The sequence below is a fragment of the Schistocerca nitens genome, chromosome 4 (assembly GCF_023898315.1).
Source record: "Schistocerca nitens isolate TAMUIC-IGC-003100 chromosome 4, iqSchNite1.1, whole genome shotgun sequence".
Taxonomy (NCBI): domain Eukaryota; kingdom Metazoa; phylum Arthropoda; class Insecta; order Orthoptera; family Acrididae; genus Schistocerca; species Schistocerca nitens.
The window spans coordinates 841,402,015-841,427,412 of record NC_064617.1 but is presented as its reverse complement, the minus strand read 5'-3'; the positions used below and the strand labels follow the sequence as shown (position 1 = coordinate 841,427,412).

General features: G+C 44.2%; 1 protein-coding gene and 1 pseudogene across 1 annotated transcript in view; one reads left to right on the top strand and one right to left on the bottom strand.

The window, feature by feature from the left end:
* Positions 1-25,398, bottom strand: part of LOC126253274 (serine/threonine-protein phosphatase rdgC) — a 1,933,713-nt gene that overhangs the window by 293,223 nt on the left and 1,615,092 nt on the right. The window contains exon 11 of the mRNA XM_049954489.1: positions 24,544-24,624. Coding sequence (XP_049810446.1) covers positions 24,544-24,624 — 81 coding nt within the window. The remainder of the gene's footprint in view (positions 1-24,543; positions 24,625-25,398) is intronic.
* Positions 7,498-7,615, top strand: LOC126254831 (5S ribosomal RNA; annotated as a pseudogene).

Here is a 25,398-nt window from a genome sequence, read left to right as displayed (position 1 = left end):
TCATTATATGCCAGTATTCCAAGAAGAATCACAGCTGCATTACGGGCAAATAGCGGTCCCACCCCTTATTAATGAACCATTCACAAGTAGGAACAGGTGTTCACATTTTTTTGCCTAACCTCTATATACTCGTATACTATGAAAATAACACTAATGAGCCAGTCGGTGTGGCCGAGCGGTTCTAGGCACTACAGTCTGGAACCGCGCGACCGCAGCGGTCGCAAGTTCGAATCCTGCCTCGGGCATGGATGTGTGTGATGTCCTTAGGTTAGTTAGGTTTAAGCAGTTCTAAGTTCTAGGGGACTGATGACCTTAGACGTTAAGTCCCATAGTGCTGAGAGCCATTTGAACCATTTTAACACTAATGACTTATACTAATGCAATCGTTCGCAATATTCTTGTATTGGCCATTATCTCGCAGCTTTTCTGAAATACAAACATCAAAAACGTTTTGCATCGCCCCGGTTCCCAGAACTCCTGAACAGAGACGTTGACTGTGGATATTGTATCACACACACAGTCCCATTGACTGTTCAGAGATGTCACTAAACCCGCCCAAAGGTGTAAACAACCATACATGAGCAGCGCCTATTAGACGGATGGGGTGCGGCAGCCCATCAGTTTGTCATTCCACCAGGAAGGAGGTACACGGCTAGTGTTGTCTGTAGTTCAACCATGGGTCAATACCGCGGTTCGATCGCGTCTGCATTGTTACTTTGCGTCAGGAAAGGCTCTCAACAAGGGAGGTATCCAGGCGTCTCGGGATGAACCAAAGCGATGTTGTTCGGACATGGAGGAGATACAGAGAGACAAAATATTGACGAGGCATTCGTCTTCATCCTGTGCAAATCCTGTGAATGACTTCCTTCAGGATAACGATATCGCTCGTCTAGAGTGGTCAAAATGTTCTCCTATCGAACATGCCTGGGATAGATTGAAAAGTGCTTTTAATGGACGACGTGACCCACCAACCACTATGAGGGATCTACGCCGAATCGCCGTTGAGGAGTGGGGCAATCTAAACCAACAGTGCCTTGATGAGCCACGACGAATACAGGCATGCGTCCGTGTAAGAGGACGTGCTACTGGGTATTAGAGGTACCGGTGTTCAAAATGGTTCAAATGGCTCTGAGCACTATGGGACTTAACATTTATGGTCATCAGTCCCCTAGAAGTTAGAACTACTTAAACCTAACTAACCTAAGGACATTCCACAACACCCAGTCATCACGAGGCAGAGAAAGGTACCGGTGTGTACAGCAGTCTGGACCACCACCTCTGAAGGTCTCCCTGTATGGTGGTACAACAAGCAATGTGTGGTTTTCATGAGCAATTAAAATGGCGGAAATAATGTTTAAGTCGACCTCTATTCCAATTTTCTGTACAAGTTCCGGAACTCTCGGAACCGAGGTGATGCAAAACTTTGTTTGATGTGTGTAGTTTTTGTTATCAATGTAGTCAGTTCTGAAAACTATCAGTTTTATACACAGACGATTCGTTTCTAAATACAAAATTGTACTTGTGGCGAAACAAGCGATGTAGCATTTGGGAAATACAGAGGCGAGCGAGTGTGCCGGGACTTACCCAGTTCACTGCTACTAGCGCCACGTCATCATAACGCGCCTGTGCGAAACATATAAGTACAGCACTATAATGTAATGATGAAATTAAATATTAAAGCAGCTTTTCCAACCTTAGTCAACATATACTTCAGTACTTTGATACCTGAATTGTTAAATCCCAGAGTGAAAAGATGAATATGTTTGCCTAAATACATTGCTGTGAGTGAAAAGGAAGTGATGCTAAATAATGAATCTAGAAAGCTAAAAATTATTCTGAATGTTCATATATATGTCGCAATTAACTGTTAAAGTCTCAATTTTATCGAAGCAATATTTTGGTCAAAATCGGCGCTCGTACGAGATATTGAAGGCCCCAAGTATTAGACTCCGGAGGATAAAAACTGGCATCAAGCTCCGGTTTGACATAAATCCATTAACTATGTGATCATATTAAGCTACCTCTAATAGTTTTCAAGTAATTTGCTAAAAGCTAAATTTGGAACGAAAACTTCTTTATTTGTAATAGATTAAGTATTATTTATATTAATGAGAGAAAGGGCTGATTACAGCACTTGAGTACATCCATTAAATGACAAAGCTATAACAAGTTTCAAGACCTTAATCTAAATAACGATCAATACGCACCCCCGTGTCATAAGGTCCGCGTGAGTGAAACGCCGGCTTACACGCTGCCTCGTCTGACGTCATAGCCAGGATGCTACTAAATGCGTGTTCGGTAAGAGTAGAAAGTGAACTCGCGAGAACTGTACACGGTCCTGAATAGCTTAAATTTCGCAAAAGACACACTTCGCACCGAGCTACCACTCTGTCCGCGTCACGCGAATGCCGGCTTACGTGCTGCCTCGAATGACGTCACAGCCAGGCTTCTGCTAAAATGCGTGTTTGGTAAGAGTAGAAAGTGAACTTGCGAGAACTGTACACGGTCCTGGATAGCTTAAATTTCACAAAAGACACACTTCGCACCGAGCTACCACTCTGTCCGCGTCACGCGAATGCCGGCTTACGTGCTGCCTCGAATGACGTCACAGCCAGGCTTCTGCTAAAATGCGTGTTCGGTAAGAGTAGAAAGTGAACTCGCGAGAACTGTACACGGTCCTGGATAGCTTAAATTTCACAAAAGACACACTTCGCACCGAGCTACCACTCTGTCCGCGTCACGCGAATGCCGGCTTACGTGCTGCCTCGAATGACGTCACAGCCAGGCTTCTGCTAAAATGCGTGTTCGGTAAGAGTAGAAAGTGAACTCGCGAGGACTGCAGACCGTCCTGGATAGCTTAAATTTCACGAAAGACACACTTCGCACCGAGCTACCACTCTGTCCGCGTCACGCGAATGCGGGCTTACGTGCTGCCTCGAATGACGTCACGGCCAGGCGTCTGCTAAAATGCGTGTTCGGTAAGAGTAGAAAGTGAACTCGCGAGAACTGTACACGGTCCTGGATAGCTTAAATTTCACAAAAGACACACTTCGCACCGAGCTACCACTCTGTCCGCGTCACGCGAATGCCGGTTTACATGCTGCCTCGAATGACGTCACAGCCAGTTTTCTGCTAAAATGCGTGTTCGGTAAGAGTAGAAAGTGAACGCGCGAGGACTGCAGACCGTCCTGGATAGCTTAAATTTCACAAAAGACACACTTCGCACCGAGCTACCACTCTGTCCGCGTCACGCGAATGCTGGCTTACGTGCTGCCTCGAATGACGTCACAGCCAGACTTCTGCTAAAATGCGTGTTCGGTAAGAGTAGAAAGTGAACTCGCGAGGACTGCAGACCGTCCTGGATAGCTTAAATTTCACAAAAGACACACTTCGCACCGAGCTACCACTCTGTCCGCGTCACGCGAATGCGGGCTTACGTGCTGCCTCGAATGACGTCACAGCCAGGCTTCTGCTAAAATGCGTGTTCGGTAAGAGTAGAAAGTGAACTCGCGAGGACTGCACACCGTCCTGGAGCGCTTAGATTTCATGGAAGTTACTGTTTGTATGCCGCCCAAAATGTTAACAAAACCGCGTGTAAAGTGGTGAGATTATTTTCCACTTTCGTGGCGAGATCGCCTCTGAACTGCTCATAGTGCTGGTTATGAGAGAGACATTACATTTATTATTATTTCTTCTTTCTTTTCTCAGACGTTATGTCTGGTCAAAAATGGAAAGTGACGCGGACCTTGATCAAGCGTGACTTCCTTTTAACTGTACGGTATATGTTATATTGCATTTAGGAACTTTCGGGTAATTGAACAAGTATCAATAATTACGGATTTCTGTAGTTGTATATATAAGTTTGGATGTAGCTGTATTGCATTGATGTACTGGTGGATATTGTGTGATATGACTCCTGTAGTTGATAGTATAATTGGTATAATGACAACTTTATCCTGATGCCACATGTCCTTGACTTCCTCAGCCAGTTGGATGTATTTTTCAATTTTTTCTCCTGTTTTCTTTTGTATATTTGTTGTATTGGGTAAGGATATTTCGACTAGCTGTGTAAATTTCTTCTCTTTATTGGTGAGTATGATGTCAGGTTTGTTATGTGGTGTTGTTTTATCTGTTATAATGGTTCTGTTCCAGTATAATTTGTATTCATCATTCTCCAGTACATTTTGTGGTGCATACTTGTATGTGGGAACGTGTTGTTTTATAAGTTTATGTTGTAAGGCAAGCTGTTGATGTATTATTTTTGCTACATTGTCATGTCTTCTGGGGTATTCTGTATTTGCTAGTATTGTACATCCGCTTGTGATGTGATCTACTGTTTCTATTTGTTGTTTGCAAAGTCTGCATTTATCTGTTGTCGTATTGGGATCTTTAATAATATGCTTGATGTAATACCTGGTGTTTATTGTTTGATCCTGTATTGCAATCATGAATCCTTCCATCTCACTGTATATATTGCCTTTTCTTAGCCATGTGTTGGATGCGTCTTGATCGATGTGTGGCTGTGTTAGATGATACGGGTGCTTGCCATGTAGTGTGTTCTTTTTCCAATTTACTTTCTTCGTATCTGTTGATGTTAAGTGATCTAAAGGGTTGTAGAAGTGGTTATGAAATTGTACTGGTGTAGCTGATGTATTTATATGAGTGATTGCTTTGTGTATTTTGCTAGTTTCTGCTCGTTCTAGAAAGAATTTTCTTAAATTGTCTACCTGTCCATAATGTAGGTTTTTTATACCGATAAATCCCCTTCCTCCTTCCTTTCTGCGTAATGTGAATCTTTCTGTTGCTGAATGTATGTGATGTATTCTATATTTGTGGCATTGTGATCGTGTAAGTGTATTGAGTGCTTCTAGGTCTGTGTTACTCCATTTCACTACTCCAAATGAGTAGGTCAATATTGGTATAGCATTAAGTATTTATAGCTTTTGTCTTGTTTCTTGCTGTCAATTCTGTTTTCAGTATTTTTGTTAGTCTTTGTCTATATTTTTCTTTTAGTTCTTCTTTAATATTTGTATTATCTATTCCTGTTTTCTGCCTGTATCCTAGATATTTATAGGCATCTGTTTTTTCCATCGCTTCTATGCAGTCGCTGTGGTTATCCAATATGTATTCTTCTTGTTTTGTGTTTTCCCTTGACTATGCTATTTTTCTTACATTTGTCTGTTCCAAAAGCCATATTTATATCATTGCTGAATACTTCTGTTACCTTTAGTAATTGGTTGAGTTGTTGGTTTGTTGCTGCCAGTAGTTTTAGATCATCCATGTATAGCAAATGTGTGAATTTGTGTGGGTATGTTCCAGTAATATTGTATCCATAACTTGTATTATTTAGCATGTTGGATAGTGGGTTCAGAGCAAGGCAGAACCAGAAAGGACTTAATGAGTCTCCTTGGTATATTCCACGCTTAATCTGTATTGGCTTTGATGTGATATTATTTGAATTTATTTGGATATTAAGTGTGGTTTTCCAATTTTTCATTACTATGTTTAGGAACTGTATCAATTTAGGATCTACTTTGTATATTTCCAATATTTGTAGTAACCATGAGTGGGGTACACTATCAAAAGCTTTTTGGTAATCAATTCATGCGTAGTGTAGCGACCTTTGTTTAGTTTTAGCTTGATATGTCACCTCCGCATCTATTATCAGTTGCTCTTTACGTTCTCTTGCTCCTTTGTTCTTCATGTATAATTTTGTTCTGTGTTGTATGTGTCATTAATTTCTGTGTAATGACTGAAGTTAATATTTTGTATATTGTTGGTAGGCATGTTATGGGGCGATATTTAGCTGGTTTTGCTGTGTGTGATGTCATCCTTCAGCAGTATAATTGTCCCTATCTCGGAGCCAGAACCGTGCTACCGTGGTTTGAGGAACATTATAGTGAACTCACAATGAAATCTCGGTCATCAAATTCGCCTGATGAATTCCTATGATTCACATTTGGGTTGCTATCGGGCGCCGTCACTGCGTAAGCACTTTACGTGAATTACATGATCTGTGCATAGACATCTAATGCCACATATCTCCACAAACCGGCCAATACACTGTCGGTTCCCTGATACACAGAATCAGTGAAGTATTTCGCTCCAACGACAGACGAACAAGCTATTAAGGAGGTGGTCATAATGGTTTGACTCTTAAGTGTACATGCAACCTTTGTTTCCTGGATTGAGATTTTCTGAAGTTTCTTAAACTCATTCCAGGTGAACAGCTGATGCATCCTTCAAGGGTATGTCTCATTTCCAGTCCGATGTTTGTTTTCACTTCAGACTGAACCAAAGAGACTTCTATGTCTTTGGAACACTCTTCCAAATTAATCCTGCTGATAGATTAAATTTCGAATCACTTACCTTCAAACAGCTGTGTTCTCATTTTGTGAGTCCACTAGGCTCATGTGTAGGACTGCACCAGATTTCCACTTTCCTAATACTTTTTCCGATTTCCATACTTCACTGGGGCCACTTGGGTACCTTACCAGACGAGTAAGGGTGTGTCTCGAGGCCCGTTAAGGCACTCCGTATAATCTGGTATGAAGTTTTGTGACAGCGTACATTCTGCTAAAGAATAAATTTTTCATTTAGAAACCACATCATTCTTTCTTAGTTGTGTGACTGTGAGAAGGCTGAGACCGTTGATGTAGTGGTACCTTCATCTCTAAGTAACGAATGCAACCTAAATGTATTTGAATCTGCCTAACGTATTTATGTATTTCTCTCCCTCTAGGCTTTAATCTCTCCTTCAGAATTCCTTCCGTTACCAATTTATTTACTGCATGATACCCAAAAACGTGTCCTATAAATCTATCCCTTCTTTTTGTCAAGGAGTGTCATACATGCCTCTAGTTCCCAGTTTGATTCAGCACCTCTTCATCAGTTGCTCGATTTCCCCACGTAATCTTCTGCTTTGTTCTGTAACAAGATATTTGCAAGGCTTGTGTTGTCTTCTTACTTGTACTGTTTACTGCCTAAATTTCATTTGAACCCGAAGAAGTATACATGTAGCCACTCACTGTATCTCAATAAAACGTTCAAACCATCGTGACGGTTTATGGGTGATATTACGAATCTTCTGACATCACTAATAACTATTTTGTAAAAAAAGAAAATATGATTCTGAGACAGTAACAAACATTTTATTTCGTCCACTAAGCGTTCCGTCGTTAAAGCCATGATCACTATGCGAAAGACTTCATACAAAATTGTTTGTTGTGGCAAGTATTGGTGACTCCTGGCAGTAGGACACGAGGGGGCCATTAGGTTGTGTTGCGTCCTGTGCTGGTAATAAATGTCACAACATCCACATTAGTGACAGTCAGTTTACAGAGGTAAAAAGTACTGATACTGTATGAAGAACATTACGTGTGCAGCACACTGATGCGTCATTTTATGCAAAGTGATTAGCAAATGAGAGACTGAAATGCATCTGGTGTCACTTGGACTCGTTTCATTGATAAGTTAACATCACGCTATAACGTCTTAGCCAACGGCCTTGCCGCAGTGGTGACACCGGTTCCCGTCAGATCACCGAAGTTAAGCGCTGTCGGGCTGGACTAGCACTTGAATGGGTGACAATCAGGTTTTCCGAGTGCTGTTGGAAAGCGGGGTACACTCAGCCCTTGTGAGCCAATCTGAGGAGCTACTTGATTGAGAAGTAGCGGCCCCGGTCTTGTAAACTGATATACGGCCGGGAGAGTGGTGTCCTGACTACATGCCTCTCCATATGCGCATCAAGTGACGCCTATGGGTTGAGGATGACACGGCGGCCGGTCGGTATCGTTGGTCCTCCCAAGGCCTGTTCCGACGGAGTTTAGTTTAGTTTAGTTTATAATGTCTTCTCCAGAGACGCACTGATGTTAACTCATTGGTATTGGTATACTACCATTTTTTTTTTTGGTCATCAGTGTACTGACTGGTTTGATGCGGCCCGCCACGAATTCCTTTCCTGTGCTAACCTCTTCATCTCAGAGTAGCACTTGCAACCTACGTCCTCAATTATTTGCTTGACGTATTCCAATCTCTGTCTCCCTCTACAGTTTTTGCCCTCTACAGCTCCCTCTAGTACCATGGAAGTCATTCCCTCATGTCTTAGCAGATGTCCTGTCATCCTGTCCCTTCTCCTTATCAGTGTTCTCCACATATTCCTTTCCTCTCCGATTCTGCGTAGAACCTCCTCATTCCTTACCTTATCAGTCCACCTAATTTTCAACATTCGTCTATAGCACCACATCTCAAATGTTTCGATTCTCTACTGTTCCGGTTTTCCCACAGTCCATGTTTCACTGCCATACAATGCTGTACTCCAGACGTACATCCTCAGAAATTTATTCCTCAAATTAAGGCCGGTATTTGATATTAGTAGACTTCTCTTGGCCAGAAATGCCTTTTTTGCCATAGCGAGTCTGCTTTTGATGTCCTCCTTGCTCCGTCCGTCATTGGTTATTTTACTGCCTAGGTAGCAGAATTCCTTAACTTTATTGACTTCGTGACCATCAATCCTGATGTTTAGTGTCTCGCTGTTCTCATTTCTACTACTTCTCATTACCTTCGTCTTTCTCCGATTTACTCTCAAACCATACTGTGTACTCATTAGACTGTTCATTCCGTTCAGCAGATCATTTAATTCTTCTTCACTTTCACTCAGGATAGCAATGTCATCAGCGAATCGTATCATTGATATCCTTTCACCTTGTATTTTAATTCCACTCCTGAACCTTTCTTTTATTTCCATCATTGCTTCCTCGATGTACAGATTGAAGAGTAGGGGCGAAAGGCTACAGCCTTGTCTTACACCCTTCTTAATACGAGCACTTCGTTCTTGATCGTCCACTCTTATTATTCCCTCTTGGTTGTTGTACATATTGTATATGACCCGTCTCTCCCTATAGCTTACCCCTACTTTTTTCAGAATCTCGAACAGCTTGCACCATTTTATATTGTCGAACGCTTTTTCCAGGTCGACAAATCCTACGAAAGTGTCTTGATTTCTCTTTAGCCTTGCTTCCATTACTAGCCGTAACGTCAGAATTGCCTCTTTCGTCCCTTTACTTTTCCTAAAGCCAAACTGGTCGTCACCTAGCGCATTCTGAATTTTCTTTTCCATTCTTCTGTATATTATTCTTGTAAGCAGCTTCGATAAATGAGCTGTTAAGCTGATTGTGCGATAATTCTCGCACTTGTCAGCTCTTGCCGTCTTCGGAATTGTGTGCATGATGCTTTTCCGAAAGTCAGATGGTATGTCGCCAGACTCATATATTCTACACACCAACGTGAATAGTAGTTTTGTTGCCACTTCCCCCAATGATTTTAGAAATTCTGATGGAATGTGATCTATCCCTTCTGCCTTATTTGACCGTAAGTCCTCCAAAGCTCTTTTAAATTCCGATTCTAATACTGGATCCCCTATCTCTTCTAAATCGACTCCTGTTTCTTCTTCTATCACATCAGACAAATCTTCACCCTCATAGAGGCTTTCAATGTATTCTTTCCACCTATGTGCTCTCTCCTCTGCATTTAACAGTGGAATTCCCGTTGCACTCTTAATGTTACCACCGTTGCTTTTAATGTCACCAAAGGTTGTTTTGACTTTCCTGTATGCTGAGTCTGTCCTTCCGACAATCATATCTTTTTCGATGTCTTCACATTTTTCCTGCAGCCATTTCGTCTTAGCTTCCCTGCACTTCCTATTTATTTCATTCCTCAGCGACTTCTATTTCTGTATTCCTGATTTTCCCGGAACATGTTGGTACTTCCTCCTTTCATCAATCAACTGAAGTATCTCTTCTGTTACCCATGGTTTCTTCGCAGCTATCTCCTTTGTACCTATGTTTTCCTTCCCAACTTCTGTGATGGCCCTTTTTAGAGATGTCCATTCCTCTTCAACTGTACTGCCTACTGCGCTATTCCTTATTGCTGTATCTATAGCGTTAGAGAACTTCAAACGTATCTCGTCATTCCTTAGTACTTCCGTATCCCACTTCTTTGCGTATTGAATCTTCCTGACTAATGTCTTGAACTTCAGCCTACTCTTCATCACTACTATATTGTGATCTGAGTCTATATCTGCTCCTGGGTACGCCTTACAGTCCAGTATCTGATTTCGGAATATCTGTCTCACCATGATGTAATGTAATTGAAATTTTCTCGTATCTCCCGGCCTTTTCCAAGTATACCTCCTCCTCTTGTGATTCTTGAACAGGGCGTTCGCTATTACTAGCTGAAACTTGTTACAGAACTCAATTAGTCTTTCTCCTCTTTCATTCCTTGTCCCAAGCCCATATTCTCCTGTAACCTTTTCTTCTACTCCTTCCCCTACAACTGCATTCCAGTCGCCCATGACTATTACATTTTCGTCCCCCTTCACATACTGCATTACCCTTTCAATATCCTCATACACTTTCTCTATGTGTTCATCTTCAGCTTGCGACGTCGGTATGTATACCTGAACTATCGTTGTCGGTGTTGGTCTGCTGTCCATTCTGATTAGAACAACCCGGTCACTGAACTGTTCACAGTAACACACCCTCTGCCCTACCTTCCTATTCATAACGAATCCTACACCTGTTATACCATTTTCTGCTGCTGTTGATATTACCCGATACTCACCTGACCAGAAATCATTGTCTTCCTTCCACTTCACTTCACTGACCCCTACTATATCTAGATTGAGCCTCTGCATTTCCCTTTTCAGATTTTCTAGTTTCCTTACCACGTTCAAGCTTCTGACATTCCACGCCCCGACTCGTAGAATGTTATCCTTTCGTTGATTATTCAATCTTTTTCTCATGGTAACCTCCCCCTTGGCAGTCCCCTCCCGGAGATCCGAATGGGGGACTATTCCGGAATCTTTTGCCAATGGAGAGATCATCATGACACTTCTTCAATTACAGGCCACATGTCCTGTGGATACACGTTACGTGTCTTTAATGCAGTTGTTTCCATTGCCTTCTGTATCCTCATGTCGTTGATCATTGCTGATTCTTCCGCCTTTAGGGGCAATTTCCCACCCCTAGGACAAGAGAGTGCCCTGAACCTCTATCCGCTCTTCCGCCCTCTTTGACAAGGCAGTTGGCAGAATGAGGCTGACTTCTTATGCCGGAAGTCGTCTGTGGTGTCACCGCCAGACACCACACTTGCTAGGTGGTAGCTTAAATCGGCCGCGGTCCATTAGTACATGTCGGACCCGCGTGTCGCCACTGGCAGTGATCGCAGACCGAGCGCCACCACACGGCAGGTCTCGAGAGACGGACTAGCACTCGCCCAGTTGTACGACGACTTTGCTAGCGACTACACTGACGAAGCCTTTCTCTCATTTGCCGAGAGACAGTTAGAATAGCCTTCAGCTAAGTTAATGGCTACGACCTAGCAAGGCGCCATTTGTAACATTGCTTGTATCTAAAGAGTCTCACTTGTATCGCCACAATCTCCAGATGTATCATCAAGAATGCTGTATACAGGATGGATTAAAGTTAAGTAGTCCAGAAGCTACGTACTTTTCTTTATAGCATTCATTACGTATCCTGTTTCAGACCTCACTCCATCCTTCGTGAGTTAGCGCGTGCATCTTGGCCGCCTCTTTCAATTAGTGTGCGTAGTGTTGGCAAGTCTGCCGACACTACATTTTTGGCGACGCGGATCAATCAGGATCTTGTTCTTTCTAATTGCTTACATTTCCTTGTGTCATGGCTTCGCCAGATGTACTGTCCTAATTTTATCGCTTGCAGAATCAGCAGACGCAGGCGTTATTGGATGTCCTTGGACAGCTCGTCCAGGGTCAGCGTACACTGCAAACCGATTCGGCAGCCGCCGCTTCATCGCTACCGCAGCCACAACATGCTGTTGCACCCCAGTTTCATCCGTTTCACACGGACGACGAAACCTGGACGGAGTGGTCACGCCAATTTGGATTTCATCTTGCCGCCTACAGAATTCACGGTAACGAGCGGCAGCCTCACTTATTATCATGTGTAGGGGTGCAAACGTACCGTGTGATAGTGAAATTGTTTCCCCGGCGCAACGTAGCAACTCTATCCTACGAAGAAATTTTGTCGGCGTTAGATGCCTATTTCAAAGAAACAGTCAATGTCGTTGCAAAACGGTATATGTTCTTTCGTACAAAACATACGGCCGGTCAGACTAATAGGGAGTGGGTTGCAACATTGCAAGGACTTACTAGGGATTGTGCTTTTGAGTGTGAATGTGGTCTCCCTTATTCAGATACAATGGTGCGTGATGCAATTGCACAGAACGTTTCTGATGTCCGTATATGGTAACAGATTTTGAAACTAGTCAATCCCTCCCTTCAACAAGTGATAGACATATTGGATAGGCAAGACACACTTGACTTTGCTCAGGAATCATTTGAAACTTCGCCAGCCGTGTGTCACCTAACCGGCCCGCCGGGCACTCTGCACGGACTGCTACACAGCCCTCGCGCACGTCCGCGCAGCTGCTGCCTAGCTCTCAAACACGTGTGCCGCGTAAGCATGCCAATGCAGTTCTGAAATCATGCCCGCAGTGTGCAACTAGACATTCGCGTGACAATTGCCCGTCACGCCAAGCTATTTGCTTTTACTGTCATACGAAAGGACATGTTCAAAGTGTTTGCCAGAAAAAGCTCAGATCAGACAATCACAACCATTCCAGGCCCTTTGCTTCGCACCGGAATCGAACCCAGAATACTCAGGCTCGTGAACCTTCGCCCATGGACATTCATGTAGTTAATTCCACCCCGTCCAGTGCCCCTTTCTCTAACAATGACTGTGTTCGTCCCACAAAACGTGTGCGTCGACGTCGCCGGAATTCCCGTCAAGTCGCAAGTGCTTCTATACCTGTCTCAGTTCAAATTGCACGTAAAAGTCGCTATTGTCGTCAGCAGGACAATAAACTTTTTGTAGACTTGGACTTTGGAGGCAAAGTGATACCATTCCAGCTCGATACCGGAGCTGCAGTTTCATTGATCAATCACGACACGTACAAACAACTGGGCAAACCTCCGTTGCGTGCCGCAAATGTTAAGTTAAATAGTTATTCAGGACAAGCTATCCCTGTGTTAGGACAGTGCACTCTTCTTGCCACATACAAGGGACAAACAAAACTTGTGTCATTTTACATCCTTCGTTCTTCTTCTGCAGTGAACTTGTTTGGTTTAGATTTATTTCCGTTGTTTAACTTGTCTGTAGTAAATCAGGTCCTATCAGTGCATCAGACTGTGCCTTCCGCCAGTGTTTCTCGTCTGTGTGAAGAATTTGCAGACATTTTTGCACCGGGCCTTGGTTGCGCTAAGAACTATGAAGCACATTTGGAACTGAAGGTAAACGCGCAACCGAACTTTTTCAGAGCGCGCAATGTTCCCCACGCATTGCTTGATGAGGTCGCAAGAGCATTCAATTCTTCCAAACTTGCTTGTATGTTCATTGATGCGGAAACCGATGACGTGGTCGAATCGTTTCCGATTGATTTTCGTCGCATAGCTACAGCCACAGCTTCTGACCCTGTCCTTGCTACTGTTTTGCGTTTTGTTGCTACGCAATGGCCCTTGTCAAAGTCACAGATCGAGGATCCGTTGGTTCGCCGATTTTTTGCTCACAAGGAGAGACTTTTTGTACGAAGTGGTGTTTCGTTGTTGCGTTCTGATAATGATCAGTCCAGAGTCGTGGTCCCACGTTCGTTACAGTCCTCTGTCTTACGGCTTCTTCACCAAGGACATTGGGGTATAGTGCGAACGAAACAACTGGCTCGTCAGCACTGTACTTGGTTCGGAATCGATGCTGCGATTACGACTATGTGCTCTTCTTGCCTGGCGTGTGCCGAACAACAATCCGCGCCGCCGCGGAAATTCTTTGCATGGCCGAAAGCCACTTCCCCTTGGCAACGATTGCACATCGATTTTGCTGGTCCATTCTGGAATGCTAGATGGTTGGTTGTGGTCGATTCTTTCAGTAATTTTCCTTTTGTTGTCCGGATGTCTTCCACGACGTCATCTGCCACCATCCAAGCGTTATCTGCTATCTTTTGCATTGAAGGTCATCCACAGACTATTGTTTCCGACAATGGCCCACAATTCATGTCTGCAGAATTTCAGTCATTCTGCAACGCCAATGGTATTCAACATCTGACATCCGCGCCGTTTTCGCCTCAGTCAAACGGTGCCGCTGAACGATTGGTCCGGACTTTTATGTCCCAGATGTTGAAGTTGAAAGAGTCGCATTCTCGGGAGGACGCGTTATTGCTCTTTTTGTCCTCGTATCACTCTCAGCCCCGCGATGGTCGCTCGCCGGCTGAGTTGCTCCACGGTCGTCCTCATCGAACCTTGATGTCTTTGCTGCATCCGCCGCATCAGGTTCCTGTGCAGCGGCAGACTCCTGTTTTTGCTCCAGGCGACGTTGTCTTCTATCGCAACTATCGAGGTTCACGGCGTTGGCTCGCAGGGCGCATTCTTCGCTGCCTCGGCCGCGCGATGTATTTGGTTTTGGGGGCCTCTGGTGAGGTGCGTCGGCATCTCAATCAGCTGCGCCTCTGCCGTCGCCTGGGTTCTGCCGCTCCCCGTCTGCTTTCAGCGACGGTGCCGTCCGGTCAGCGCCCTGGGGACCCATCTACTGGCTCGCCTCATCCCCAGGTGTTACCGACGCTGCCTTCCCTTTTGCCTCATGGCGACGCGCCGCCGCCGCCGCCTGTTCTCCCGCCGGCGCCGCCCGCAGTGGACACATCGCTGCAACTGCCTGGCGCCTCCCTGGGTCACGCGCCGCCGATCGCTTCCCGTGCCCAGCTGTCCTCAGACTTGGAACTCTTGCCGGCTCCAGACCAGATGTCGTCTTCGCCTGTCGGGTGCCCCGACCACATGGAGGTCGACCCTTCGGCCCCTCCTGTATCTCTAAGGGCGCATACACCTCATGTTGACGTGCACCCTGGACTAGGTTTTCAGGCGTTTCCTAGCTCCCCTCGGACCGAATGGCAGGGTGCGGGTGGCACAGCGTCGCCTGTTGTTAGGCTCCCCACCTCGTCGCATACGTCAACATGGGGTCCTCCCCACGGCGGAAGCCTTATCACACGACCGTCCGCCGATTTGCGGGGGAGGAATGTGGTGTCACCGCCAGACACCACACTTGCTAGGTGGTAGCTTAAATCGGCCGCGGTCCATTAGTACATGTCGGACCCGCGTGTCGCCACTGGCAGTGATCGCAGACCGAGCGCCACCACACGGCAGGTCTCGAGAGACGGACTAGCACTCGCCCAGTTGTACGACGACTTTGCTAGCGACTACACTGACGAAGCCTTTCTCTCATTTGCCGAGAGACAGTTAGAATAGCCTTCAGCTAAGTTAATGGCTACGACCTAGCAAGGCGCCATTTGTAACATTGCTTGTATCTAAAGAGTCTCACTTGTATCGCCACAATCTCCAGATGTATCATCAAGAATGCTGTATACAGGATGGATTAAAGTTAAGTAGTCCAGAAGCTACGTACTTTTCTTTATAGCATTCATTACGTATCCTGTTTCAGACCTCACTCCATCCTTCGTGAGTTAGCGCGTGCATCTTGGCCGCCTCTTTCAATTAGTGTGCGTAGTGTTGGCAAGTCTGCCGACACTACATCTTCGGCCGCCAATGCTGATTATTTATCAAAATTTAGGCAGTGGCGGGGATCGAACCCATTACCGAAGACGTTTTGATTATGAATCAAAGACGCTACCCGTAGAACACGGATACTACCTAGCGTAGTTATTTGGCCTCGACGAATGCGTGGTATGTATCGCAGCAAACTCTTTGGTTTGTGGCGGCCAGTCGGACAACTTGCCGTGCGAATTGCTATTGTTTTTCATTGAGGCGTAGAATCCAGTTTGCTCGAGAGATTTAGACACACTTCTTGTCTCGTTTTGGTTATTCTTATCACGTCCTCGCAAGCCACTGTTTATATCATGCTCGTGCAAATCTGTTGGTGAGACAGCCAAATGTTATTGGCTTAAGTGACGCATTGCAGATGTAATTGGCTGCACTCATGTAGGTTTTCAGATGCAGCAGTTAGACATGGTGAATCTCTTGCCATTATTATCTTTACGATTCAAAACGGAAATTAGTCACATATCGACGCAGACCAGAATATCCATCGTCGATAATATTAGATTCTGGAACAATATCTCATTCAGTGCGAATCAGTTCGGTTCTTACGTCTCATTATTTTATATTACTTTAAAAAAAATATCTCTTTTGTAGACGGTCCGCATTTTTATGTTGATTAAGGAGATTCAATGTATGTCTGCATATTTGTAAAAGGAATAGTTTTCTAAAATCGTAAATAATCTGGTGTCGATGTGCTTATTTCTCTCAAATGTACCTAATTCCTTTTGTAACAACAATCTGCAACAGGCCACACAATAACGGAATCTCCTGTTTAATTGCAACGAAACTCATCAACATCTGGTATGTTTGACTACACAACGAGTATTATTTTATAGTACCTGATTTTTCCAGCATGTCTGGGTCAGTGCTCGCGGAGCAGATTGCCTACCAATACAGGAGAACACCAGCATCAACTGAAAATCAACTTTCACCGAATGCTCAGAGACAAGCTGTTACTTTTGCGTTGAAGGGTTGGAGTTTTTGCATTTAAGTAAGGTTCATAATTGTTACAGACTGTACAAACTGCATAAGCATGTGCATTGTACGGTAGATCGTCTTTAAGGTGAATTTCATTACACTAAGAGATTCATACTCCTTGCAGTCTGCTTAGTTCCATTTATTTCCCTTGCAGTGTTCAATAGCTATTTCTTCCTGTGACAGATCAGTCTGTTTCCCTTAATCCTTTCGAAAATTAACTGTTGTCATCATATAATTTATAGCCGCAAACATTTTCACTAACGCTTTCCGAATAAATGGCTGTAGTCAATAACACGTAAATCAGATTCTTATTCACCGTTTAGGTAGTTTAAAAAAGACAATTACCTTTCAAAACCACGCAACAAAATGTAGCATACTTATTGTATTCTTTGTATCGTAAGCAACTTCATATCCGTAAAGTAGCTGCTGTACCACTTCTGTAGATGCTAGTGTATGGATAATTCAGTTAATTTAACCAATGCAACACGCAACAAAACTTCTTGGCCATATCGAACGCTGCTACAAGACATCTCCTATGCTTGCCTCTCGAAACTGCTTTCCAAGAGATTTCTTTAACGTGACGACGATGGTTTGACAATAGAACCGCAGGACTTATTGGACAGCTAAAAATGTGTCAGGATCAAGTTGAGCACACTGGCCGAGCTACAACTTTTTGAAAATTTTATTCTATTGCATCAGGAAACTTCGCTTGTGAAAGGAACGTTCACACCAAAGTACAAGTAATAAATTATCTTCCAGTTATCACATTTATTTGTGACTGGATTCATTTTGAGATAAGATTACTTTAGAAAGTAAAATTGTGTTTTCATATAATCATGAGTCATGCACACAAACAATGTATTACTGCGACATTGCTTTCTCCATTTCTCACACATGTCATACATGCCAATTGTTTTATTCTTGATTTTTGATCCTCTCCAGCGCCGTCTACATGTCTCACTCGTTGGCTCTTCTTCGTTATTTGACCCACAACAGATTACAGGAAATACTTCCTAGCGTCCATTTTTCGCGTGTTCTCCTCTTAGTATTTCGCTGAAATGCTGCACAAATCGATTAAACTGACCACTCCCCGTGCAACTGCTCCATAAACAATCAATCCATTTGTTCCGACGGAATCCAACATAATGTAACACTGTTATATTGGCTACCTCAGAGATTATTTTCTAGTTTTAAAGTAAAAATGGTTTTCGTTGGATAAATGTATCTGATATTCATACATGAAGACAGGGGAGGTGTGGACAAAGAACAAAACTGGAAACGAATCCAGGTGCATTAGGCCCGAGTTAAAGCGCCAAAAAATAGAAAGTTGAACTATGCCGACTCGTAGTTGACCGAAACGAAGAAAGAAAGCTAGGCGTCTAGAAATGTCACCTGATCCCAATTACAAATTTCCTACTTAACGCTTGTCAGTGGTGACAAAAATATGATTTTCGGTATTGCACATAATTATTGGTCGAATTTAATAAATTCAAATGTTCATTAAGATGTGTGAACTTAAGTTAATTTTTAAAACAATAAGTCAAGTATTTGAGTTAAAAAGTGACGCAGCGTAACCAGCAGTATACAGATCATCTAGACTATATTCAGCCAGTATTTGAGAAGAGAGTATTTAGGGGATTCCGATAACCTTTCCATGTAATTTCAAACCTTTCCGAAAATATTTATCGCTGATGCCTCCCACAAAATAATGAGAGGAAAAGGATTTATCGCTTACTAAGTTTTCGTTGTTCGTGCAGTAAAATTTCAATATCAGGCTACTAGTTATAACTGATTAATTCTACTAACTCTTTTGCCAACATATTTTATATTCAATAATCCGTTTGTTTGAGCTGTTTCGTATGTGGGACATAGAATCTTTAAAGAGTAGGTGAAGGTGGTTACTGGTAATTTGCACTAATACATTACTATTAATCATTGGCTATAGGCTTTTTTCGCTAGAACGCGTATACAGCCTATGTCTCTGCTGCTGTTCATAGGGCTACCACTCAGTCTGGCAGCTATCACGCTGCCTGAAAATGCGGCGTCCTGTTGAGGCACTATGCCACAGAGTAGTGATGTAGCAGACACAGAGAGTAGCTGCTGCTGACTGCCGTAAAACTTCTTGAAGGAGACATAATTTTTGTAATCAATCACCGCACTGAGTATTTTAGTCGCTTTTTGCAGGTAATATCCATAGGTCTCAAGTTTATACATATTATTCAAGAAACACCCATAGGGGCGGCGCGCAAACTTTGAAAATGTGTTGGTCCTGTCGAGTGTTTTAAGTTCCGTTAGATGGTCTCCTATATCGCATCTTATTGTTTGGAAGTGTGTTCTTTAAGATGGGTCTCGAAAGGGCTGTCAGTTTGAGCCGCATATGGCTTAGGACGGTCGTCGCGTTTAATGTTGTACACACACAGTGATCTAAATGTGGAAATTCTTTTGTTTTTACCACACCACAGTTTAAAAACGAAGAGTTTCGGTTGTTCGAAAACTTTCTCTAACAGCTGTTTTTCGAAACTGTTGCGATAGTACATCTACCAACCTTCGCTGTTATCAGCAGGCGTATAAAACCGAGCAAGGTGGTGCAGTGGTTCGCACAACGGACTCGCATTCGGGAGGACGACGGTTGAAACCGTTGAAACCCGAGTCTGTCCAAACAGGTTCAGGTTTTCCGTCATTTCCCGATATCACTCCAGGCAAATGCAGGCATGGTTACTTTCAAAGGGCACGGCCGCTTTCCTTCCCCATCTGTAACACAATCCGAGCTTGGGCTCCGTCGCTAATGACCTTCATGTCGACGGGACGTTAAACTCAGTCTTCCTTCCTTCATTCTTCAGCAGGCACTGAAACAGTTTTTTGCACTTGTTGCCCCTCTTTAGACTGACTGATCTGTTACTCACGTGTGTTACGTCCTAATTGTTTGAAACGTTTTAGTGACTGCTTGAGTATTGTAACCATTATTTACTTACTTGTCATTTATGATACTGCTTATCATAATCGCTGACATATTTTCATGAGTAATGCGCGATTTTTAAAAATTATTGTTGAAACACTCTCAGTTTTAGTTAGTCACATTTGATAAATAGTTTCGATCACATGTAATGATCATTTTCAAATCTAATTAGTCAAGGAATTACAATGAAATGAATACCCCTAGCTGCATACAGGCGTTGATATAGTCAACGGAAACAATTGAAAATGAGTGCCCCGACCGGGACTCGAACCCAGGATTTCCCACTTACATGGCAGACGCTTTACCCATCTTTTTTTTTTTTTTTTATTCTCATTTTGTTCGTTTTCGTTCGTTGATCTGCTCGAGGCGGACGCCGTAAGACACCCGTTTAAGTTCTTTGTTGATCGATTAACTCAGTTTTTTTATTACAGAGGGCAGCTAACCCTCTGGCCGAACACGCTGAGCTACCGTGCCGGCTGACCCATCTGAGCCACCGAGGATACAGCGGACGGTGCGACTGGAGGAACTTATCTCTGAACGCCTCCCATGGGACTCACATTCCCAACTTATTGTCCCACACTATATTCATAGTGCTCCTGCCCATTATACCCATTACTCGCGGCTTTTTGCCGATTCTCGTAAGAGTTCGGGCACTGTTTGTGCATCCGCACAAAAGAAGATGGTCAAATGGTCAGTGTGCCTCAACTCTCTCTCTCTCTCTCTCTCTCTATCTATATATATCTATCTATCTATATACATATATATATATATATATATACATATATATATATATATACTCCTGGAAATGGAAAAAAGAACACATTGACACCGGTGTGTCAGACCCACCATACTTGCTCCGGACACTGCGAGAGGGCTGTACAAGCAATGATCACACGCACGGCACAGCGGACACACCAGGAACCGCGGTGTTGGCCGTCGAATGGCGCTAGCTGCGCAGCATTTGTGCACCGCCGCCGTCAGTGTCAGCCAGTTTGCCGTGGCATACGGAGCTCCATCGCAGTCTTTAACACTGGTAGCATGCCGCGACAGCGTGGACGTGAACCGTATGTGCAGTTGACGGACTTTGAGCGAGGGCGTATAGTGGGCATGCGGGAGGCCGGGTGGACGTACCGCCGAATTGCTCAACACGTGGGGCGTGAGGTCTCCACAGTACATCGATGTTGTCGCCAGTGGTCGGCGGAAGGTGCACGTGCCCGTCGACCTGGGACCGGACCGCAGCGACGCACGGATGCACGCCAAGACCGTAGGATCCTACGCAGTGCCGTAGGGGACCGCACCGCCACTTCCCAGCAAATTAGGGACACTGTTGCTCCTGGGGTATCGGCGAGGACCATTCGCAACCGTCTCCATGAAGCTGGGCTACGGTCCCGCACACCGTTAGGCCGTCTTCCGCTCACGCCCCAACATCGTGCAGCCCGCCTCCAGTGGTGTCGCGACAGGCGTGAATGGAGGGACGAATGGAGACGTGTCGTCTTCAGCGATGAGAGTCGCTTCTGCCTTGGTGCCAATGATGGTCGTATGCGTGTTTGGCGCCGTGCAGGTGAGCGCCACAATCAGGACTGCATACGACCGAGGCACACAGGGCCAACACCCGGCATCATGGTGTGGGGAGCGATCTCCTACACTGGCCGTACACCACTGGTGATCGTCGAGGGGACACTGAATAGTGCACGGTACATCCAAACCGTCATCGAACCCATCGTTCTACCATTCCTAGACCGACAAGGGAACTTGCTGTTCCAACAGGACAATGCACGTCCGCATGTATCCCGTGCCACCCAACGTGCTCTAGAAGGTGTAAGGCAACTACCCTGGCCAGCAAGATCTCCGGATCTGTCCCCCATTGAGCATGTTTGGGACTGGATGAAGCGTCGTCTCACGCGGTCTGCACGTCCAGCACGAACGCTGGTCCAACTGAGGCGCCAGGTGGAAATGGCATGGCAAGCCGTTCCACAGGACTACATCCAGCATCTCTACGATCGTCTCCATGGGAGAATAGCAGCCTGCATTGCTGCGAAAGGTGGATATACACTGTACTAGTGCCGACATTGTGCATGCTCTGTTGCCTGTGTCTATGTGCCTGTGGTTCTGTCAGTGTGATCATGTGATGTATCTGACCCCAGGAATGTGTCAATAAAGTTTCCCCTTCCTGGGACAATGAATTCACGGTGTTCTTATTTCAATTTCCAGGAATATATATATATATATATATATATATATATATATATATATATATATATATATATATATATATGAAGATGGTATCTGTTCTTTCGGAAATGTCCGAAAGACCAGAAACCATCTTCATATGTAATTAATCAATGGTTTTTAAAAGTCAAATCTCCATAAAAAGAGCGTACTATTAAGCTGTAAAATAAAAGGAGCAGCACCGAAGTGCATCTGTGTTAATATTCAGTGCCATCCAGCATTTTACTAAACACACTTGGCATCATACAGACGCTCATTTCAGGAATGTTGAGTAGGAGAGAGAAAAAGGATGGAGGGGAAGAGGAAAAGCATTCGCATTAAACGTAAAAGAGAAAACGTCTAAAAGATGTAATGCAATTAATTTAAAACTAACGAGCAATCTGGATAATGCACCACATATCAATAATGAGGTAGCTTGTTAAAATTCTTAATTAAATTAAAACATTGATGTAAAATACCGGGCGTTCGACATTTTTAGCAGAGTGCATCTGAGCAGTGGTTTTATGCCCGTGTACACTTGGCTCAGTTTACCCACACAGAGCGAGGTGCCGCAGCCGTCAGCACACATTGGACTGTCTTTGGTAGGACGTCAGTTCAAATCTCCGTTCCACAATCCATAATTTGACTCTCCATAATTTCCCTAAATAGGTTCAGGCAAAGGCCACGATAGTTTCTCTGAAAAGTACACTGCCGGTTTCCTTTCCCATTGTTTCTAAATCCGAGCATGTCCTCCGTCTCTAACGATCTCATCGTCGACTGGACGTTAAACTCTAATCTAGCTAGTTCTACCTACCAGTCTGCCCTCTGCCACGCTGTTTCTTCTCGTATGTTGTGTTTTAATTTTTTGAAACATTTTAGTGACTACTTCAGCATTGTAACCATTAGTTACTTGCGTATATGACACTGCTTATAATTTGTGACAGTCAGCAACTTAGGCTCTGTAAGGTGTCAGGCAAATCTAACACCTTCCATGAATACCCTGACATGATAGCAAATCCGGCAGTATGTCACATAGCTCAGAATAAATCCTGACATTAAATCAACCAAAGTAATACGATCAACGAGTGAGCAAATGGAATACCACAGACTAACACAAGAATGGCTAAGTGCATGTCATACCTTCCCACCGTGAAACAGACGCAGTTCCGAGGGGAGAAACGAGAACAGAAGCCGAGAGCAGAGTCGTGTAATCTAGAAGGCCCTATGATAAGGGACACCGAAATCGCCCGCTGACCGCCAAGACCACCCCCAGCCCATGTTAAAAGCCCTCCTGAAGAACAGTATAGATCTTACGATAACACTAAAGGGCCACACCAGCTGAAAGTTTTAGCGTGAGACTATACGCGTCTCTGTTACCTTGCAAACATTAAAAACATTGCTCCACCACGAAAAGTATAACGTTTCTCATAGGATAGACAGAATTTTGGTAGGCGGAGCTTAAGGTTAACATTGAGACCCTGATTGGTCAGCTGAAAACACAGCCAGACAGCTTTTCTTAAACCAATTTCGGTAAATTGTAATAAAGAGAAGTTAGAGAGGAGTTGCTTTCGAGACGGCGAGGTGTGTGGAGCTGCGCCGCCCGCCGCCCCCTGACGCTGACTACCCGCCGACAAGGTAATGAACAATGGTTCAAATGGCTCTGAGCACTATGGGACTCAACTGCTGAGGTTATTAGTCCCCTAGAACTTAGAACTAGTTAAACCTAACTAACCTAAGGACATCACAAACATCCATGCCCGAGGCAGGATTCGAACCTGCGACCGTAGCGGTCTCGCGGTTCCAGACTGCAGCGCCTTTAACCGCACGGCCACTTCGGCCGGCGGTAATGAACACATGCGATGCCACATAAGAGCGCATAAGGCTTCACTCAGAACTGCAGAAGTCTCATCTGTTACACCCCCTTTTTAAGTAATACTAGTGTTGATCGTCAATTGAACTTCGTGTTATTCACATTTGCTTTTAGAAGTTAAAATCTGAAACGCGATGATTTTTCTGCTATATAATTATTGAGAAGCCACATCAGCCACTGTAATTTACGACAAGACAGATAAGTAATTATAGATAATTGAGGGTCACTTTAGACCATTCTGATAGTTTTCTCTTTTGTGAAACTTAATTTAAACCTAGATTATAGATGTGATATGGCATAGGTCATCCTTCGATCCATTGTAGAACTTTGAAACCCACTCAGGGAATATTCGTTCGCATTTTTGTTGAACGCAGTTGGTTTTTATCATCCTGTATTAAAATATTTCCTTTTATCAATAGTGCAATTTATAAACAACGTTTTGTGAGTAGAATGAAATTTCCAATGGTAAACTTAACTGCTTTTTCGACGTTATTTTACCAGCTAACTAAAAATAGGAAAGCTTTGAACCCCTTCCACTAAATTTGGTTAGTATTAAGATTCTTTTACAGGGAGTGCAGTGGAGCTGACGCAGAAATCATTAACTATTTGATTATATCATCGCTAGTCTCACTGAACTCTTCTGAACTCTACATGTCATGTGTGGTCTGGAATCTCCTTACCTGCAACAGGTCCCTGGTTCAAACTAGTCAATTCCCTAAAAAACACGCTCAGTGCGGCGTTGCGCGAAAGCGGTAGGGAGACACGACTTAGAACAAACAGCAGCAACCACGCAGAATGTTAGAGCTCTAGAAACAAAAATTTTAAAAAAGTGTTTCACCTTAACATACGGCACGTGCGAGGTTCTGGTAGTGCTACTGGCGCTCCGGTCGGGGCGCTTACCTGCTTCCACTCCATCTTGTCGATGAGCTCCGCCCCAGGCGCCTGGCTGTCCGTGACGGGCGGCCGCAGCAGAGACACGTACTGCAACACCACAACACAGCGATTTACGTCACAGCACACGTCACAACAAGTGCCACACATACAGCTCTCTGCCGGATCTACAGGGTGTTTCAAAAGTGACCGGTAGATTTGAAACGGGAATAAAAACTAAACGAGCAGCGATAGAAATACACCGTTTGTTGCAATATGCTTGGGACAACAGTACATTTTCAGGCAGACAAACTTTCGAAATTACAGTAGTTACAATTTTCAACAACAGATGGCGCTGCAAGTGATGTGAAAGATATACAAGACAACGCAGTCTGTGGGTGCGCCATTCTGTACGTCGTCTTTCTGCTGTAAGCGTGTGCTGTTCACAACGTGCAAGTGTGCTGTAGACAACATGGTTTATTCCTTAGAACAGAGGATTTTTCTGGTGTTGGAATTCCACCACCTAGAACACAGTGTTGTTGCAACAAGACGAAGTTTTCAACGGAGGTTTAATGTAGCCAAAGGACCGAAAAGCGATACAATAAAGGATCTGTTTGAAAAATTTCAACGGACTGGGAACGTGACGGATGAACGTGCTGGAAAGGCAGGGCGACCGCGTACGGCAACCACAGAGGGCAACGCGCAGCTAGTGCAGCAGGTGATCCAACAGCGGCCTCGGGTTTCCGTTCGCCGTGTTGCAGCTGCGGTCCAAATGACGCCAACGTCCACGTATCGTCTCATGCGCCAGAGTTTACACCTCTATCCATACAAAATTCAAACGCGGCAACCCCTCGGCGTCGCTACCATTGCTGCACGAGAGACATT